Below are 22,265 nucleotides of genomic sequence, written 5' to 3'. Positions count from 1 at the left end.
CATTATTATTATAGAGAGAGCTTAATAGGTGTAGGCCCTCTTGTAGCTGACTTCTGGTGGGAGCTTGATATTGGAGAGCAGGCTCATTTTTAGATATGGTTCTGACTTGTTTCCCCATTCCAGGTATGGGATCTGTTCCACTGAGCAGATCCATTAGCCAAATCAATAGCAGTTGGTAACCCACTATGGCTGTGAGCCACTATTGCACTGTGTGAGCATCACATCAGGTTGATTGCTGTTGAGTAGCTTAGACCATGAGTTGCTTAGACAGATGTTGATCATTTTCCCCCAGTCACTCATGTAACACCTTCTGGCACTAGACAAGCTAATTGTCTAAGGATTGACACTTCCAGTTTCCAGCCAGGTCGCTCCATGTTCCATCCCAAAGACATATGGTGTCTTTGGAAGTAGGGTCTTACCATCAGAATTTGGTGGGTCATAAAGTACTCTGACAGAATTCTGTCCTCTTTTGGGAAACCTTGTAGGTCTCTCTGATTGACAGCTCATTGTGGATGTTACCCACATGCTGTTACTGGGAGTTACAGGTCAGTGCCAAGGGAGAAGAAGAAAGAAAAATATAGGTAATATAAAAGAGAAAGAGAAAAGGGAGAGAGAAGCAGAAAACTGAAGATAATCTTCATCATACAGGTATTCTTTCTAAGCACCTGATGAGGGTTTGACTTTTTAGTATGTTTTACAGGATGTAGGATTTTATGGTACCATTTCCATTTTGGTCCAATTTTTTGTCCCCGCGCTCCACCCTTACCCTCCTCTCTAGCCCCACAATCCCTATTGTCCAGTCCTAGAGATTTATTAGGTATGTCAGCATCATAGGCAGATTCAGGTTAGAAGCCACAGATAAGTGAGAGCATGCAGTGATTATCTTTCTGTAATTGTGTGAATTTGCTGAGAATGATATGTTCCAAGTTTGACCATTTTTCTTCAAATTTCATTGTCTTTTTTCCTTAGTGCTGCATAGAATTCCATCGTGTAGATGTGCTACATCTTAGTTATCCATTTGTCTAATGATGAACATCTGGGTTGATTCCACCTCTGAGCTGTTATGAATTGAGTAGCTACAAACATAATTGAGCAAATATCTCTGAGCTGAGGTTTGGAGGTTTTTGGTAAATGCCCAGTAAGGGAATAACTGGGTCTGTTGGTAGCTCTATTTTTAGGAGTCTCTATATTTCTTTCCATAGTGGTTGTATCAGCTTGCATTCCCACCAACAGTGAATGAGGGTTCCTATTTCTCCACAACCTCACCAGCATTTGTTGTCATTAGATTTTTTTTTTTTTTAATGTTTGCTATCCTTACTGGGGTAAGGTGGAATCTCATAGTTGTCTTAATTTGCATTTCCCTGATGATTAGGGAGGTTGAACATTTTCTTAAGTGTGTGTTTGCCTTTTGTATTTCTTCCTCTGAGAACTCCCTGTGCAGTTCTCTGCCCCATTTTGTGACTGTGGTGTTTGACTTTTTGTTGTCTAGGTTTTTGAGTTCTTTGCAGATTCTAGAAATTAGGCTATGTCACCATACCTGATTTAAAGCTATACTACAAAGCCATAGTAATAAAAACAATATATAGTACTGGCATAAAAACAGGAACATAGACCAGTTGAACAGAATCAAGGACCCAGACTTTGGGTCAAGAAACTGTTGGGTATAGGCATGGCCCTGGGTTAAAGCAAACCTAAGCTGTCTGACACAAAGGCACTAGACTATGGAGATGTCACATCAGCCTGAACCGTGTGTGGGTCATATCTCAGAGACAAGACCAGCAGGGGAGCTCCTATTCCCATTCTTGGGAGTTGCAGTGAGCCTGGACACCTGGGCAAAATATCAGACCCTGAGATCTGCAGGAAGTAAATCCATTCCCTCTCCAAGCATGGGATATCTGGACATTCAGATATAGGCTTTGCCCATAACCCTGTGATCTTTGGCCAGTTGCCTAGGAAACATCTTATATGGTATCAGCCAGCAAGCTTTGCACAGCCCATCCCCCTGTACCATTGCCTGCATGCTGGGATGTGTGTCCCCATTTGCTAATTAGGCATTAGCAAGCAAACTTGTAAATCCAATCCCCTTAGGACCCTCAACTGATTATAGACTCATTTTCCTGGTTGACTAAAGAGATCTGTTCACAGAGACTGTTCCTCAAAAGTCTTTTCTTTATTGCGCTCACCAACATGGTTACTTGGGTGCCTTTGGGGGAAACATGGCAGGTCCTGGAGGACACAAGGCCTTACAGCTGGCCTGAACAGGGAGCCTATGAGATGGAACAGGATAGGTGAGTGCTCTCCCAGTAGGAATGGGAGATGTTGGCCCATGTGGCTTTGTCCCAAAGTTTTTGAGGGCTGGTTGGTTATGGTTTCTCCTTCCTCCATCAGAAGAAGGCAAGTTTCTCTTTTCTCCATCAAAGGGAAGCTACTTTTCTCTTTTCCTCCTTTACGTAGGTTCATGTTATGGTCTTTGCATTTCTAATCTTATTCTATCATAAATATTATTGTCTCTCACCAAAAGGAATCACAGATTCATAGATTAAGGACTCTCCTGAAAGTCCTTTGTAGAAAGGTGAGTTTCTTGGAGACAACAAATTGTAGGATCCTGCTTTTTAACCCAGTCTGCAAATCTATGTCTTTTCATTGGGGCATTAAGGCCGTTGATCTTAAGAGATATTATTGAAAGGTGTGTATTTATGTTTGCCATACTTTTTTGTGTGTGTGTGGTTCTGGTTCTACCTGTGCTCTCTTCTGTTAACTAGTATTTGAGTATTGCTTGTTTTTTCTAGGTTCCTTATATGTGTGCTTTTCCTTTTCTTCAACATGGAGGATTCTATCAAATATTTTCTGTAGAGCTGGTTTTGTCTTCAAATACTCCTTGAACCTGCTTTTGTCATGGAATGTCCTTATTTCTCCGTCTATTTGAATGGATAGCTTTGCAGGATAAAGTAACCTTGGTTGACAGTTGTTATCTTTCAGAACTTGGAATATATCACCTTAAGCCCTTCTGGCTTTGAAAGTTTGTGTTGAATAATCTGCTATAATCCTGATGGGTTTACTTTTGTAGGTAACTTGATTTTTCTGTCTAACTGCTTTTAATATTTTTTCTTTGGTGTGTGTGTTTGGAAGTTTGATTATAATATGGCGAGGAGAGGTTCTTTCCAGGTTTTGTCTGGCTGGGGTTCTAAAGGCTTCCTGTACCTGTATTGGCACCTCTTTCCCAATTTGGGGGAAATTTTCTTCTATGATTTTGTTGAAGACTCCTACTATGCCTTTTGAGTAAAATTCTTCTCCTTCTACTATGCCCTGAATTCTAATATTTGATCTTTTCATAGTGTCCCGAATATCTTGAAATTCCCACTCATACTTTTCTATAAGTTTGTCTTTCTCTTTGTTGGCCTGTATTAGATCTGCCACATGGTCTTCTAGCTTAGATATTCTGTCCTCTCCTTCATCCATTCTACTGGTGAGATTTTGTACAAAGTTTTTTATTTCATTAACTATGTTCTTCATTGCTAGTAATTCTGACTGGTTTTTCTTTATTATTTCTGTTTCCTCATTTATGTCTTGTATTACCTTCTTTATTTCATGAAATTGGTGTCCTGCATCTTCTTTGATTCCTTTGATTTCCTCTTTAAGTTCCTCTTTGACTCCTTTGATTTGTTCTCTGACTTCTTTGAACATATTTACAATCATTCTTTTGAAATCTTTCTCAGGCATTTCCTCTAACTCGTTCCCACTGGAGGTCATTTCTGATGCATTAATACTTTTAGGTGGATTTATATCATCTTGCTTTTTAGTGTTTCTTGTGTTATAATGTATATACTTTTGCATCTTGGATTAAGTTAATTCTTGGATTTTCTAGCTAGCTGGGTATTCTTAGCTGTATCAATTGATTTGATGTTATATATTTTCAGGGTAGGAGCCTAAGGTGTTAGATGTGGCTCTTAAGACTCTCAGAGTATCTACAAAGGTGCTCCTAGGGGTTGAGCTTCCCTGCTATGGGAGTATTCAAGTAGTCTGCATGGAATAAAACACAGGTAGATTCTAAAAGTTAACTAAACACTGTACCCATTCAGTCAAAAACAGCCCCAAGTATGTATGCCCAAGTAGTTATTATAACAACCAGATCCTCTATCAACACAGAGGTTAAGATTTCTGGTCTGTTGAGGGATCCCAGTCAGCTTGTGACCAAGTGAGACCCTTCCCTGGTGCAAACCCAGTTACCTTGGATGATTTTGGTCTCAGTCAAGTTGCTGCCTGGGTCATTGGGATGCTGTTCTGATTTCTGGAGCTGGGCACTGGCTTTTCCTGTGGAGCAAGCCAAGCCTGGCTACTGTGGCCCTGCAGATCAGCACCCCCTCTGCTGGAACTGCTGCTGCGAAAGCTGCCTCTGCTGGGTCTGTCAGCAGCTCAAGCTGCTGCTGCTGGGCCTACTGCTGCTGTTGCCTCTGCTTCTGCTGCTGCTGTAGCTGCCACTTTTGGAGCCACTGCTGTTGCTGAAGCTGTTGCTGCTGGGTCTGCTGTTGTTGCCGCTCCTGGGTCTGCTGCTGCTGGGGCCGCTGGTACTGGTTTCAGAGCTGCTGGTGTTGCTGCAAACTCTGCTCCTGCTTGGGTCCCGCTGTTGGCTCAAGTTGCCGTGGCCAGGTCCCGGACCGCTGTTCTGTTTGCTGGAGCTGGTCTCAAGGAGTGGGGGAGGGAGCCGCAGCTGCTCTGGTTCGCTCGCTGCTCCACGTGTTCTTCTACCTTGCGGTCTGCTCGTCCGTTGCTCACTGCCGCTCTCTCTTCACATTTCCTGAGTTGCGGAGAGTGCCGTTGTGAGGGGAAGCTCCTGCACCTGGCTTTTGCTGCAGCTGGAGCTGAGCCTGGTGGCTTTCTGGTGCGCTCCGCCGCCACTGAGGTTGGCGGAGTTGCCAGGGCCGCTTTTGCCAGCCTGTGTGGGCTCTGGATGCTCTGGATCTCTCCTACTTCTCCACTGCCGCTTCAATTTCCTATACACCTCACTTTTTAGTAAAAGTGTGTATTTTGCTGAGTTTTTTTGGTCTTTTTTCCCCCCAGGCTGCTTTGGCGTGGTACCTACGCCGCCATCTTAACCGGAAGTGCCTCATTTTTTTCTTTTGTCCACTGCTCATTTATTGTTTAAAAGTGTGCTGTTCAGTTTCCAGGAGCCAATGGGATTATTGGTGAGTGTTTTGTTGCTAACTTCTAGCAGTATAGATTGTGAACTGATATCATGCAAGGGATTATGTCAGTCTTCCTAAATACATGGAGGCAGGCTTTGTGACCTGGTAGATGATCTATTTTAGAGAAGGTTTATAGAAGAATGTGTAGTCTGTGGATTTGGGGTGGAATGTTCTGTAGATGTCCAATAGGTCTAAGAGTGCTATGGTTTACTGAACTATCTCACTTCCCTGTTGAGTTTCTGTTTGGATGATCTATCTGTTGCTGTTAGTGGAGTATTGAAGTCCCCAACTATGATGGTGTTGGTGGTTATTTCTGTTTTATTGTCAAGTAGGTTTTGTGTTATGAATTGTGGTGCACCTGTGTTTGGTGCATAAAGATTGATGATTGTGATATCCTCTTGATGGTTTGTTCCCTTGATCAGTAGGAAGTGGCCTTGTTTGTCTTTTTTTTTTTTTATTACTTTTGGTTTGAAGCCTATTTTATCCAATATTAGTATGGCTACACATGTTTGTTTCTTATTCCCATTTGCTTAGATTATCATTTTCCACCCTTTCACCCTAAGGAGGTGTCTGTCTTTAGTTGTGAGGTGGGTTTCTTGAAGACAACAGATTGAGGGGTCTAATTTTCTGATCTACCTTTTCGGCTTGTGTCTCTTGATGGGTAAATTAAGGCCACTGATATTTAGGGCAATGACTGTAAGGTTTGATTTGATCCCTGCTATATTATGTTGGTTTATGTGGTTTGGTGTTTTCATGGACTTTGAAGTTGTTTGTGCCTTCTCTGAATTTGGTTATTGTGATCTTCTTGGAGACACTTGAGGTTGATTATTTGATTCTTCTGTGTGAAGAATTTCCTGAAATGCTCTCTGTAGGTTTGGTTCTGTGTTCATATAGTTGTAAAGCTGAGTTTTGTCATGGAAGGTTTTTCTTTTACCATCTATTATAAGGGATACTTTTGCTGGGTAGGGTAGTTTGGGTTGGAAGCCATAGGTTCTTAGAGTTTTCAGAGTTGCATTCCAGGCTCTTCTGGCTTTCAGGGTTTCCATTTGAGAAATCTGACATTATTTTGATGGGGTTACCTTTATATATGATGTGTTGTCTTCCCTGGATGCTTTTAGGACTTTCTTTTTGATGTCAATGTTTACAGTCTTAATGTCAGTAGGTCTTGGAGAGTTTCTCCTTTGGTCCAATCTGTTTGGAGTTCTATTAGCTTCTTGTATCTTGATGGGCCATTCTTTTGAGAGAGTACTCAACTAAAGGGATCTGATGAAACTGAAAACTTTCTTCACAGACAAACATACAATAAGCAGAGCCAATAGATTACCCACAGAATGGAAGAAGTCATTTGCTGAGTATCCATCTGATTGATGCCTAATTTCTAGAATCTACAAAGAACTCAAAAACTTAAACAATAAAAGATCAAACAACCCACTCACACAATGGGGCAAGGAACTGGACAGTCAGTTCACAGAGGAAGAAATACAAATGGCAGCACACACCTAAGGAAATGTTCACCATCCCTAATCATCAGGGAAATGCAAACTAAAACAACTAAGAGATTCCACCTTATGCCAGTAAGGATAGCAAACATCAAAAGAAATCAGATGAAAATAAATTCTAGTGAGGATGTGGAGAAATAGGAACCCTCAGCCACTGTTGGTGGGAATGTAAGATGGTACAACCACTTTGGAAATCAATATGGACTCTTAAAAAACTGACTAGAGAATTACCAACAGACAGTTATTCCCTTACTGGTCATACTCCCTAAAGCTCCATGCATCAGCTCAGAGAGATTTATACCTGCTCAATTTTAATGGCCAAGAGCTGGAATCAACCCAGATGTCCATCATTAAATGAAAGGATAACTAAGATGTGGTATATCTACATGATGATATTCTATTCACCATTAAGGAAAAAAGACACAATGGAATTTGAAGAAAAATGTTCAAACTGGAACAGCTTATTCTCAGCATATTCACACAATCACATAAAGATAATCTCCACATAGTCTCACTCATTTATAGCTCCTAACCTGAATCTACCCAAGTTGCTGACATACCTATCAAGCACCTCAAGGACCAGACAATAGGGAGGGTGGGGTTGGGAGTGGAGGGTAAGGGAGGGAGGGGGGTGACAAAACTAGACCCAAAAGGTAATGGTACCATAAAACTCTACATCCTAAAAGACAGACCAAATGGTTGAACCTCCACTAGGCCCTTAGATGAAACACCAGATTCACAAGGCCCTAGAGAGTATAACAAAAACTGTCCATTATCTTCTCCTGTTTATGCTTCTCCCCAAACCCTGCCACTTCTCTCTCATCTCTCTATATCTTTTATGTCATTTATCCTATACTTCCTCTCTTCTTGGGCACTGACCTATAACTCCTGGGACCAGCAGGTGGTTATCATCCACAATGAGCTTTTGATCACAGAGACCTACAAGGTTTTCCAAAAGAAGACAGATTTATGTAAGAGCACTGATGACCCACCATAGGTTAGTGGTAAGACTCTACTGCTGAAGACACCATACAATGTTGGTACATATCATGGAGCAACATGGCTGTTAACTGGAAGAGAGTCAGTTCCCAAGCAGTTAGCATGTCTAGTGCTGAAAGGTGCTACATGAGCAACTGGGGGATAAAGACTGCCCAAACAATGCATGGTCTAACCTACTTATCAGCAAACAACCTGATGCGATACTCATACAAGTGCAATAGTGGTGCATAGCCATGGTGGGAAACCATGGCTAACTGATCTGCTCAGTGGAATGGAACCCATAGCTGGAGCTGGGAAACAAGTTAGAACCATATCCAAAAATGAACCTGCTCGCCAGTAAACTCTCTCTAAAAAACAATGGTTATCACATTTACTTGGTGCTAACTTTACTCTCCATTGGAGAATCTGCTTCTCTTTTTTTCAGAGAGACACAGATCCTAAGGAGAGAACCACCCTTTCATACCTCAAAAGGGCCCCTGCTGAAATTAAGAATAACTGGGGAAACATGCTATTTTCTTGGCAAACCAGGAACCAGCACAATGGTGAAGGAGAGCAATCAACCCCTACCAAACCAGATATCCAGAGACACTGAGGCACCCAAGGTCTGAACCTGGAAGCAGACCTAATATGAACCCAATATGGCTCAGGGAAATTTGCAGAAGAGTGGACACAAAGAATGCCAGAGCCACACATTGGGTCATGACATGCAGAGACATTTCCTCCTACCCCAAACTAAAGGCTAATCCCATAATGCACAACCCATATATCCCAACAAGGAGGGTCCCTGTGGATGAAGGAGGACAGGGAGGAGGCTAACAATGATACTGACTTGACTGTATTTACTGACTAAAAAAAGAAAAGAAAAGAATATGACATGGGTTTCTGGCTCTCTTGACAATTTTTAAATAAATATCATAATGTTTGGACCACACACACCATATATTCTGATTTAATTAGCTTGTGTTGGGAGACATTGTAAGTGTTGAAAAGTTACCCTTGAGATTCTGGTATGCTGCAAGGATTGACAGGAGAGCCACATGAGAATAGAGTTGAATGATGATGTAGAAAGAGAAAAAGGACTAGGCTTAAGGAAGGTCACTACTAGATACCTCTGTCAAGTTGAGATGTCTTATGAATAGCAATGGTTGTGGACAGTAAAATGAGGGGCATGTAGAAATACTCTGCACATTTAGAATTATTGCTCATGATTCTCTACGCATATGGAGCCTATGAAAGAAATGGAATGTTTATTTATCTTAGCTCTTCTCTTGCATAGTTTATGCAAATATAAACATGAATTGCTCCTTCTAGAGTCTGTGTTAAAGACTTGAATATAAGGAATTGTAAGTTTACTGGTTGGTGTTTTAAATCTAAGTTGCTTTAAATCCCATCAAATTGGGCATTGTTAATAGCTATCCTGTGAATTGGCCAGGCAGTATTACCCACTCAGGGCAAATAAGGAAATTGAAACTCTAAAAGGTTCAGTGTTTTGCCCAAAGTCAGATGTCAGTTCAGAAATGAGCTGGTATTAGAAATCAAAACTTGCTGTTTCCATCGAATTTGGTTTCTGCTGCAACATGAATGATTAGGAAAATTTAAGAATATAATACATTTTAAGCAGTATTTCCAAATAAAAGAAATATATAATATCCTGGAGCATAGTTTCAACTTTTCTAGGAAATTTAGCAGAAAAGCTTTGCATTTTTGCTTAATTCCATCCAATTCAGAGAGTCTTTGTGTCCTTGTTGATCTTGTAGTACTTCAAAGTATAGGCTAGGGAGGTACTCCAGCAGTGAAGAGAGGCTGCTATTGGTGTGGATATGAAAATATTGTTGCAGTTCCCTTCTTGTTGCTGGGACAAAACACCGAACCAAAAACCAGCATGTGGAAGGAAAATTTTTTAAAAACTTTTATTTATTCATTTATATTGTTTATAGTTTAAAGGAGAGGTTTCATCATGGTGGGGAAAGCATGACATGCAACTGGGCTTTCCACATAGCAGCAAAGGGGAAGCAGCAATAGATAGGGCTGTACTAAACTTCAAGACCTATATCCCAATGCCACACCTCTGCAGTAAGACTATCTCTGGGTCTGGAGAGATGGCTTAGCAGTTAAGGTGCATGCCTGTGAAGACAAAGGATGCAGGTTCAATTCTCCAGGTCCTGTGTAAGCTAAGATGCACATGGTGGTGCCTGGATCTGGAGTTCATTTGCAGTTCCTAGAGGCCTTGGCATGCCCATTCTCTCCCTCTCTCTCTCTTTCTGTGTGTGTGTGTGTGTGTGTGTGTGTGTGTGTGTGTGTATGTCTCCCCTCTGTGTTTCTAATAAATAAATAAAAATAAATCCACCACCTGGGAATTGAGAACGAGGCTAATCACAAAGATATAGGGCTATGGAAGACATTTCAGTTTCAAACCTCCACAAATAAGAATAGAATGAATAGTTCCTACTATTATCTCTTCTAGGAGAGTACTTTTTTTTTTTTTTTACAACATATGCTTCCATTTCTTCTAGAACAAAAAGTGAGGATACTGAAGTGGTGGACTTTGGATAATACATACGTGTATAGTACCCTTTTTGAAACCTTATAGAACTATGGACAACTTTTGCATTATCTGCCTATTGAATTTCATTTCTGCTGTATAGAGATTTAATAAGGCATGCATGTGCATTGAAGTCCTACATATACCACTTAGGTGAGCTGTCACCATAGAACAGATACCTGATAAATATTCCTTAGTGATGATGTATATGGTGAAAGCCTCCCTCTGAGAATTCAGAATCTCAGGATCTGCCACTCCACATTTAAGTGGGAGATGGGCTGGTACTGAATCCCAGGAATCCAACTCTGACTCTCATAATAGCTGTGATAAAGCTGAAAAGGTGCATTCTCTTTTGTGTATAATTAGTCAGTACAGAGAATGTACTTATGGGAGATATCATGTTGAAGAAACTTGTGTTGCCTAATATCATACTCAACCATTGTCTGTCTACAAGCTTAACTTGGAAAGACTCAATAAATCCAAATGCAACTTTGTTATCCTCATTTTAATTCCCCACTTTGATTGAATGATATTTCTCTTTAGTTATATGCTATTTATTTGTGATGTTTCTATTGTGATAATCCATTTAAGCTAACTGTAACCAATGACTTTAGTAATCACTGTACTTCCCTTTGCCTTTAATTATTAACTTAATAGTTAAGTTCATGAAAAAGAACTCTTTCTCATGGGGGGCAATTTTGGTTTCGTTCAACCTGATGACTTACTAATACTAGAGTATGCTTAAATCAAACTCAATTTAAACAAGTTTTTATTTGTCATGATCCTTCTGTAGCAACTGTTTATGTTTTCAAATGAGCACTCTTGTTAGTTATTATTGAAAAATAATAGACTCAATGAGGTAGGAAACATTACTCAAACATTTTACAAATCCTACTTCTGATATATAAGCCCTTAACAAAGATGGTGATATGGAAAAATTACTTTCAAAAGAGGCAGAATAAGATAAGAGCCGTAGTAAAAACTTTCTCCTGAAATGTTCCCTCTTTTGTTTATCTTACCATATAAAGATCCATTAATGGAAAGGCTTTGATATTGACCTAGTGTAGTTTAAATCCAGTCAGGTGCCTTCAGGCAACTATTTCCCTCTTCCCCTGTCTATATTTTAAATCTGGTGGTTTGAACTAGGTTGAACACATAAACTCATGTGTTCTGAATGCTATGTCCCTAGCTAATGGCATTTTGGGAATTGTATCTTTGCTGGAAGAGTTGCATTGTTGGGGTTGGCTTATGGATGTTGTGGTGGTTTGATTAGCTGATGGAGATTTGGGAATTAATGCTTCTTTGAGACAGTGTATTGTTGGGGGCAGGCTTATGGGTTTTATAGCTAGTTTCCATCTGTCAGTATTTGGCATACTCTTCTGTTGATGTTGTCCACCTTATGTTGGCTAGGGGATGATGTCCACCCTCAGCTCATGCCATCATTTTCCCTGTGATCATGGAGCTTCCTGCTCGAGCCTGTAAGGCAAAATTAACCTCTTTTATCCCACAGGCTGCTTTTGGTTGGATAATTTCTACCAGCAATGTGACCCTGACTGAAACAGATGTTATATTCAGTTCCTTATTTCCAGTGTTTCCCAAACTCTCCTGCTGCTGTTGTTGACCTGACATTGGCTAGGAGGTGATGTGCAGCCTGTGCTCATGACATATTTTCCCATGCCAGCATGGTGCTTCTCCTTTAGTCTGTAATCCAAAATAAACAACTTTATTTTTCCCATTAGCTGCTTTTGCTCAGATGTTTTGTGCCATGAGAAGGTAACTGCAGCAGAAGAGTTGGTTGCAGGAGTGGAATCATTACTGCTAGAAACCAGGCTGTGTGACTGTTGGCATTTTGGAACTGATTTGTGAGTGAAATGTGGAAAGATTTGAAGCCTTAGCCCAAGATAGGCAGGGTTGAATGTAGAAATTGATGGGCCCTGGTCAGCTGAGTGACATAGATGCAGAAAGAATTATGGACTGTGAGGTTTGGCTTATGGTAGAAAGAAAGAGGTTTGTCTGGAGTAGGCTAGAAGCAATTTATATGCAAGGCTTACTGCATTTAGTGATAACTCGTGAAAGGTTGCATTGTGTAAAAATGGACTGGTGAGAACAGATAGTTATGGCACAGAAAGAAATGAGAACCTCAGGCTCAAGACATGCAGCTGCAATTTTTTTTGAGAGATTACAATGATCAAGATTGGGCCAGGTGTACTGCATTGGGACAGCAGAAAAAATGTGGACTCTTGAAAAGCATGGGACCTGAATGCAGAAGGAGTGTCCTGCTCTTCAAAGTTGGCTTTATTTTACCCTGGATTAACAAAGTTAGTAGCCCATCTGGTAATATGGCATAAAGGAAGAAAAGAGAGGGCCATTGGATTTACAATGGATTTTTTTTTTTTTTCTTGGAAATGGACATGGAACAATATGAGTCAGGGTTATTGGAAGTCCCTGTGTGGAGACCTAATGGAGCCATGATAATGAAATGTGTGTTGTAGTAGAGACCCCTTGGATATGCCAGGAATATGGAATGGCAGCCAAGGAGAGCTGCTGGCATGGGATGGAGTATGCCCCAGGAGGGTAAGCTGGAGGGGCAAAATTCGAACTCCAAAAACATTATTATTTGTTAGAGATGTCTAAGTTGGAGCTACTGATTTGATGTTTGTCCTGTTTGTTTTATATCTTATATTGGTTCAATCTTCCCTTGCAATGCCCAGTGTCATCTTTTTCATTGTTAATTTTTATTCTGTGCCATTATGGGTTTCTGTTTGTTTGCTAGTTATATAAGCTAATAACATTTAATAGGCCTTTGACTTTGGGGATATTTGAACACTATTGGTATTGGTAAAAACTATGGGGACTTTCAAAGTTGAACTGAATGCATATAATTTTACATTATGGATGGTTATCCATTTGTGGGGGCCTGAGGTAGAATATAGTGGTTTGAATTATGTGTCATCCATGAGCTCATGTGTTCTGAATACTAGGTTCAAAACTGATGGCTATTTGGAAATTGAAACCTTGCTGTTAGAAGCAGGTTTTGGGAAGTAAGCTAATGGGTGTTATAGCCATTTTTCCATTTCCAGTACTTGACACAGTCTTCTAGTGTTGTCCACCTGGTGTTGGCCAGGAGGTGATATATAGCCTCTGCTCTTGCCATGTTTTCCTCTGCCATCATGGTACTTCCTGTTGAGTCTGTAAGCCAAAATAAACAATGGTCTCCCATTAACTGCTTTTGGTAGAGTGTGTTAGACCAGTAATCAGAAGGTAACTAAAACCAATCCCAGTTTCATAGTTATAACAATAAGTTAGTCAGCATATACAAAAAGCTCAATAGTGTATCTGACATTGGTTAGGCTGATAACTGCTGGAATCCTTTTGTTTTAAATATAGATGAAATCCAATTGTCTTCCATTTGCAAGAAGCTTGATCTACTTCCATTTCTACAAACCAGAATCACTTTTCTTGTGGAATCAATAGGAAAGGAAGGTTTTGTCTGACATCACTTCTTGAGGGTGTCCTCAGATTTTTTTTAAGTATTTTTAATTTTATTTTTGCATTTATTTGCAAGGATAGAGAGAGAGAATGAACATGGGTACACCAGGGCCTCATACCACTGAAAACAAACTCTAGACATATGCACCACTTTGTGTACCAGGAGTTACATGAGTGCTGTGGAATTGAATCTGGGCCTTCAAACAAGTGCCTTCAACCCCTAAGCCATTTCTCCAGTCTCATGTGAGCTTTTGTGTGCCCTCTTTTGCCTGGCTGCAAACTACAACTGAAACCCAATAGATGCTTTCATCTGTTTTGATGCTAGTTACTTCTCAATTTCTAGAGAGCTTGCCCTCCATTGGTAGAAAACTACTGTCCTCATACTGGTTTCTTTGGAGAGGTCAGATAGAGAGATCACTGATGGCTCCAATTCCACCTGTGCTCATTGCCTGAACTTGCTTTTACCACAGTGACATCATACCAAGTTTCTATGGATAACATATATGGCTGGGAAAATCAATAGCATTGCATCATGGGGAGGTGGAAAACCATTAAGAATAGTCCCTACTGTGACCATCTCAAAGTTCAAGTAAAAATAAATACAAGAATAAATACATGTATCACATATCCTCATATTGCTCCCAGATTTCAAACTCACCCATTTTTTTTCTTCAAAGATATAGATAGTTCTCTTTATCATTTTACATTTAGAAAATCATACTTACATGTTCAATCCCTGTTTGCACCATTGTTTGTAAGACTCTGGACAAATAATTATAAGATACTGAAATTTGTGCAAGTATTTTACTCATACTTTGTATCATTTGGTCTAGAGCCATTCCACCAAAGCAGCAAATGTGTGTGGGTGCTTCTGTGTATACATATGTGTGTGTGTGTGTGTGTGTGTGTGTGTGTATAGAACCACTATGGTATGGCGTGAATTTAGCCCTATTTAATTTCTCTTAATATCAGGTAAAAACATCATCATTTTCCTTCTATATTCCATCTTATCACTTTCTAAGATAACATTATGATAACACACATGCAAACTCTCAGTCATGTATAAATTCAAAGGTAAATACTAAATTTTAGTGTAAGCAAATTGCAACTGGAATTGTGATGGGGGAAGGGACTTCTCCTTAATAACATGATTAGTTACATACTGTCTTCAAAGAACTATGGTGTTTTTATATTACCATGTGTAAGTATTTTAATTTTTTTTTCTTTTTTCATTATTTAGTTTTTTTATTATTTTTATCATCTTATGGTACCAGGAATTGACTCTAGGGCCTTATGTATACATGCAATTGTTTTACAAAGGAGCTATATTCTCAGCCTGAATTATATCATCCCATATATAAAAATAGGGGATGAAACAAATGTCATATATATATATATATATATATATATATATATATGTATATATATATATATATTTTGTTGTTGTTGTTTTGTTTTGTTTTGTTTTTTTGAGGTAGGGTTTCACTGTAATCTAGGCTGACCTGGAATTCACTCTGTATTCTCAGGGTGGCCTTGAACTCATGGAAATCCTCCTACCTCTGCCTCCCGAGTGTTGAGTTTAAGGCATGTATCACCACGCCTGGCTATTTCTATATTCTTTTGTGGACTTCACTACATAGTAATTACATACTTCTTACATTTAATAGCAGCATCTCTCCTTGGACTTTTGGAATGTATGAGTAGTAAATGAATTGTCTATCAAATGGAACAACTGAGGAAAAATTAAAGAAACAGTAAATAACATGATGTGGATAGTGTTACTATGAACTAAAAGGAGATGATGATGATTTGGATCTAGGCTATTGGCAGCTGATAGTTGATAAAGGTGCAGTTTGTAGAACCCAAATGTTGCAATCAGGTTCACATTGATGGTAGAAAATCACCCTACCAAGAGCAGATTTGGGGGGAAAAAAGGTTTATTTTAGTTTACAGGCTCAAGGGGGAAGCTCTATGATGTTAGGGAAAACGATAGCATGAGAATAGGGTGGGCATAAACCCCTGACCCAAAACAGGAACAGGAGAGTGTGCCAAACACTGGCAAAGGGAAACTGGCTCTAACACCTATAAACCCACCACCAAAAATACACTGCCTCTAGGAGGCATTAATTCTCAAATCTCCATCAGCTGGGAACCTAGCATTCAGAACACCAAAGTTTATGGGGGACACCTGAATCAAACCACCACATTCTACCACTGACCCCCATAAACTGATAATCATACATGTTATAAAATGCAATACATTCATCCAACTTTAAAAGTCCCCATAGTTATTATCAATCCCAGTGATGTTCAAACATCCCCATAGTCCAAGATCTTTAACTCTACCATAATACCAAAAATCCCCCCCAAACCCATAATGGCACAGAATAAAATTCACTGTAAAAGATGGCATTGGGAATAGCAAAGAAATACTCAAGACATACATGGTTTAAACAGGGAAAATATTAACCTCTGTAGCTCCAAGTCCAACAACTCTAGCCAGTGACAAGTCTCTAAGTCTAATAATCCTAACCAGCAACTCTCTGGAGTTCCAATTCTGCCCCTCCAGCTAGACTACTCACAGTCCAGGAAAATTTCATCTGGGGCCAGCAGCTCTCCTTGGCAGCCATATTGTGGTCCTAGCATCTCCATTGCAACCCAAGGATCATCCTCATGGCCCCATGGGCTCTCCATGGAAGCATCCAGCAAACCTGCTTCATACTTCCCATAGTCATTTCCAAAACACAAGACTGTGTTGCAAACCAAATGACCCTCTCTTTCCTGCATTTTTTATACTCCACAATACCAGGTAGGGTGCCAATTTGTTAATCCAGGAGAAATAAAGCAGACTTTGAAGAACAGGACACTCCTTGAGCATTCAGTCTCCTTCAAAAGAGTACATTCCTCTTGTTGCCCAGTGCAGGTCATCTGGCCCAATCTCAAAGGTTGTAATCTCTCAGTTGCAGCTGAATGGGCAGCAGCTAGCATTCAGAACACCTATGTTTATGGGGGGGGTGCACCTGAATCAAATCACCACAGCAAAGATGGGAGCCATAGGCAATTGTTAATGCTTAGTGATTGTTAATTTTGGTTGAGTCAAGAATTAACTGGAGGATGATCCAGGTGATGAAATCTAGTGGAGTAAGCACTCTGATCCCTTTCATCCTGTCGCCTTTGCATTGTTCTTCCACTGTGTACCCTGTTATTCTTTGGTCAAACTCTGAATGAGCCAGTGAGCAGTAAAATTGTTGATAGAATGTTGGCATGGTTAGGTGTACAGCAGGTCTGGAGAATTATTGGCAGAAATTCTGTATATCTTCCCTTCCAATTCAAAGTCATGGAATGTGCCTATGTGTTATCATTTCCTTCTAGAGATCTCATTGAAAATGGTTGTCTACTGAAGAATTTTTAAAAGGTTCCCTAACTTTCAAGAATAAGAGGACCATCATTAGACTGAAGATATAAGAACACTTATGGAAGATATATACTGATGAGCAAAATCTTAGTAAGAGAGAAAGTGATAAGATGCCATGTGTAGCTATAACCTAACTAGCAGAAAAATGGTAGCAATACGTGAGAAAATCCCATTTAAGTAAAGGAACTTTAAATTGTCACCAGAGGAATACAAATATCTAAGCAATAATAAAAAATAGAAAGGGCTGGAGAGATGGCTTAGCAGTTAAGCGCTTGCCTGTGAAGCCTAAGGACCCCGGTTCGAGGCTCAGTTCCCCAGGTCCCACATTAGCCAGATGCACAAGGGGGCGCACGTGTCTGGAGTTCGTTTGCAGAGGCTGGAAGCCCTGGCGCGCCCATTCTCTCTCTCTCCCTCTATCTGTCTTTCTCTCTGTGTCTGTAGCTCTCAAATAAATAAATAAAAAATTTAAAAAAAAATAGAAAGATGGAATAGGATAAATGTGCATTAATTACAACAGAAAAATGAATAATGTATAAAATTCAAAAGATCAAGTGGTCATGACAAAAGCATATTATTCATAGATTTGGCCGTAGCCACAGAAGAACTAGATATGAAAACAGACCCGTTAAGTGTCCCCCTACTAAGGAAGATGGCATGTAAAGGGAATTTGGCTTGTGGGTCAGTTGTTTCTCACTTTTAGTGATAATAAGGTTTTTTTTAATCATGTGTATATATAATTTTCATAAATGCTCATTTTGTTGTTTCACTCCATTTAGTGTACTAGTGTTCTAGAAATTAACTTCTTTAAATGGTATCATAGTTTGAATGGATGCCCTCCAATATACTCAGGATTTCGTTACAGTTTGTAATTTAGATCTGCAGCCTCTTGGCTGAAGGAGGTGGCCTTGTGGGTGTTATAGCCAATTTCCTCTTGCCAGTTTTTGGCACACTCTTCTCTTGCTGTTGTCCACCTGATGTTGGCCAGGAGGTGACGTCCACTCTGCTCATGCCATTGTTTCCCCTGCCATCATGGAGCTTCCTAGATTCCAGCTGTAAGATGTGGAGGTAGATTTGGAATGCCCATAAAGATATGCAAAGTGCCTGAGCTTTGTCTGGAATTTAAGTGTCCTCTGTGGTGTGGCTTTTCCTTTTTCATTCATTCTTTCTTTTTTTTCTTTCATTCTTGTGGCTCTTCTCTCTCTCTGTTTGGACCTGTAAAACCAGACCAGCTTCTTTTGCCATTATGTAACTTCCCCTCTATCTTCAATAAATACCCCTTCCTCCATAACTGTGCCTGGTTTGGAAGATCATCCCAGCAACCTGATTCTGTCTGCTACACATGGCAAGGTCTATTACTTGTACTAAGCTTACTAATTAATCCCATTTTCTTATACATTCAGTCCTTTGCTTGCTGATTCTCTGTACCTCTGTCTATGCTTTTCCCACCCTTTTACACACACACACACACACACACACACACACACACACACACACACAGCTTGTATACACATAGCTTCTCTCTGAGGCACTTGCAGATTTTCTCTCCAAATTCCATGTACTTCAAATTCTTAGTGTCATCTCAAACTGTTTCCTTGGCCTGAATTATATCACCCCATATATAAAAATAGGGGATGAAACAAATATAATATATATATATATATATATATATATATATATATATATATATATATATATATATATACATATATATTGTCTCTCTATACATGTATATGTATACATGCATATATTCTATATAGCCTTTAGGATGTAAATAATATTTAAGCCCTCCTTTGGTTTCTTAAATCAAGAATGATTTCTTTGTCTTCTATACCAATCTGACATCTGATCAGTGATGCTGATAACACAACACAGTGTCTTATAAACTAACTCTAACCATAAACCTGTATATATATATTTTTTTTTCCATTCCTTCTTCTTCTTACTCAAGGAAGTTGATTAATAACCACTCTCCCCCTCAAAAAAAAATTCCAGGACCCCTGGCTATTAGTTGAGCTGGAACAAGATCTCTCAGGCTACTCAGAACATGCCATGTGACTCTTATGACATTAGTCATGTAGGCAGTGGTTAATTTTAAATACATTAAAAACAGTGAGAAGCAAATTTTTTATATCAGGAAGTATGGATATGAAATTATATTTGAATTATAATTAGTAATGGTAGTGTGCCTGTATAAGACATTGAGCACTCATTTTCAGTATTGCTTGCTATTCACACTTGTCTTCCCCTATATACTTACTTTATCACCTTCTTTTTGATTGATACCTGTATTTGATCTGCATTTACACAAAGGGGCACTATTAATTTTATTTCTCCTTTACTTCAGGAAATGCCACAATAAAGCAGTCTCGATATAGAATTATAATCCAAGCAGCAGCCAATGGAGGTCAAGCATGTCCTGATACCTTATTTGAAGAGAGAGAGTGTGAAGATGTCTCATTGTGTCCTATATATCGGTAATTGCTTTCCAAATTATAACATCTGAATATAACTCCCACTCAATTTTCTTTCCTATAATATATAGGTGATTAATTAAAATAATGAAATGTTGTTTACCTTCAAATATTTCAGAGATTTTTCTCCTCTTATCTGAATATATTTGAAATGAGTAAAGATTATGAATGCCTAATTAATATAGGGTAGATAAGCATGGTAGAGTATAAATGAGTTACTGAAATTTTCCTGCCATCAGTTTTGTGGATTATGATATAAAGAGAATCAAGGTGAGCTCATTAACCAGGCACGCACACATGTGCACACACACATATAGGAACATACAAGATAACATGTTTATTCTATTGTTAGTATACTAAAACTTTAATAAGCAACTAAGAACAAGCTGGATGTGTTCAGATATACCCATAATCTTAGCACTTAGACTGAAGCAGGAGGATAATGAATTCAGGGCCATTCTGAGGTAAGATTTTATCTCAAAAACATATATGCATATTTTCAGAAAGTACCTACTACAACAAATGTTTAACCTGGAAATGAAATATTTTTTAAACAGGGAGAAAATGAATAAACTGCCTTTTCTTTAAATTTGTAATTGTTCATAAATCATGGGTAGTTATTGTTCATATTTCTGTGTTAAGTCATAATCTTCTAGTCTTTTAAAATTTGAAAATTATACTTGAACTAAATCTATCATTTTGGGGAATTACTTATTTAGAAGAATAGTCCATGGATAAAATAAATCATAGTTTTATCTGCTCACTTAATTACCTAGTGTTTTTCCTATTTATTTGAGAAATCTTAACTTAAAGTTACGAAGTTTGAAGGCTAATTTGTTAAAGAAAAATGTAAGTTCCTTTCATTTTCAAAGAAAACATTTTATATAAAATTCAAGAGTGCCACTGAGGATGTCCAGTGATGGGATTTTATCATGCTTACTTCTATTGTGTTTGTTTGATGGCCAGTTTGGGGTGATGCAAATATACACTGGCATCATGCCCAGACAGCTGGACATTTTAACTTCAGTATCTGTGGGGCCACTGTAGAACCATGCCAATAATCATCCTTTTGTGAAATAAGTAAATATTGAGACTTCTTAGTCTAGACAAAGAGCCCTCAAGGAAAGAAGTCAAGTGAAGAAATTAGCTGAATCTAATGTTATTAAATAATTTTATGAACCAAGAACTACTACAATTAGATGAAATCTCAGAAATTACTAGTGGGACCCTCTGTTACCCATTTTTCTTTATCTGGTTGCACTTCAGTTTAACAACTGATGTTTGAACTGGTTTATATCACTCACATTTTGCCATTTTCCCAGAAATCTGACCATTATATATGGATCATGTATCCTGATGTGAATTTCAAAGTGTGTCCAAGTTGGGAGCTGGAGAGATGGCTTAGCATTTAAGGTGCTTGACTGCAAAGCCTAAAGACTTTGACTCCCCTGTACCCATGTAAAGCGAGATGCAAAAGGTAGCACATGTGATTGCAGCAGTTGGAGGCCATGTAGTGCCCATTCTTTCTGTCTCAAAATAAAGAAATAAAATATTTTCCAAAATGAAAATAAATGTGTCCATATTAACATAATTCTTTACTTATTATAAAACATTCTTTAATTTTGAGCACCATAGATCAAATTTGTTTTCCCCTCCATTTGTATGTTAGGGGTGAAGCTATCCTAAGAAACAAGTTAAGGTGGATCTTTGTCATTCCCTTTTGATTAATTCTTTAAACTTTTGAAGTTACATATTTACATTAAACAAATTAAAACAAAACTTGCAGACCTCTTTGATGTGGCCTGAAAATGTGAGCATCCTAAATATACTAAATTACAAAAGAGAAGGGAATGCTAGCAAGATAACTTTAAGCTCTATAGAACTGGCAATATCAGGAACCTATTATGGAGTATCCAAAGTCCAAAGAATGGCTTAGTCTCAGGCTGTCACTCAGATTGAAATACAATTTATTTTATCAAACTTGAGAATTTATAAAGGACTTCTGAAAACTCCTTCTATTTTTTTTCAGTCTATGTAGCAAGCTACATTAGATTGTGGTCTCCTTTGATTTAGGAAACCTATGTGAACATAGCTTAAGGTATCTGAATGAATAACCCACCTTGGCTAAAAAGTTGGAACTAAACCCTTTACCATTTTAACTTTTGCTGTTTTGACTGATATTAAATGAATGTAGAATGTTACTTTACAAGTATTTAAATTAATAAAATATTTCTCTGATCATTATATGCTTTCTGTGAAGCTGCCTCCTGATTTCTAAGCCGTTTTTGTCATCTCACTTATTAAAGTCACTTGAAAGAAGTCAATGATAACTTCACTTCTTGCTTTCTTTTGTATTGTTTTTAGTTTTTTGAGGTAGTGTCTCCCTTTAGCCAGGGCTGACCTGGAATTCACTGTGTAGTCTCAGGTAGCCTCCTTGAACTCAAGACAGTCCTCTTACCTCTGCCTCCCAAGTGCTAGGATTAAAGCTATGTGCTTCCATGCCTGGTGTTTTTATTTTTTAATATTTATTTAAGAGAGAGAGAGAATGGCCACAGCAAACAAACTCCAGATGCATGTGCTACCTTTTGCATCTGGCTTTACATGGGTACTAGACAATTGAACCTGGGTCCTTTGGCTTTGCAGGCAAGTGACTTAACTGATGAGCCA

At 38.9% G+C, this 22,265-nt stretch overlaps 1 protein-coding gene across 6 annotated transcripts in view; it reads left to right on the top strand.

Annotated features, from left to right (window-relative positions):
* Thsd7b (thrombospondin type 1 domain containing 7B) overlaps positions 1 to 22,265 on the top strand; it is a 797,324-nt gene that overhangs the window by 374,121 nt on the left and 400,938 nt on the right. For all 6 annotated transcript variants that reach the window (XM_045150956.1, XM_045150957.1, XM_045150953.1 and 3 more), the window contains one exon: positions 19,472 to 19,601. In XM_045150956.1, coding sequence (XP_045006891.1) covers positions 19,472 to 19,601 — 130 coding nt within the window. The remainder of the gene's footprint in view (positions 1 to 19,471; positions 19,602 to 22,265) is intronic.

Source organism: Jaculus jaculus, chromosome 5, assembly GCF_020740685.1.
Source record: "Jaculus jaculus isolate mJacJac1 chromosome 5, mJacJac1.mat.Y.cur, whole genome shotgun sequence".
Lineage (NCBI taxonomy): Eukaryota > Metazoa > Chordata > Mammalia > Rodentia > Dipodidae > Jaculus > Jaculus jaculus.
The sequence above is the reverse complement of the archived record's forward strand: the minus strand, read 5'-3'. Positions and strand labels throughout refer to the sequence as shown.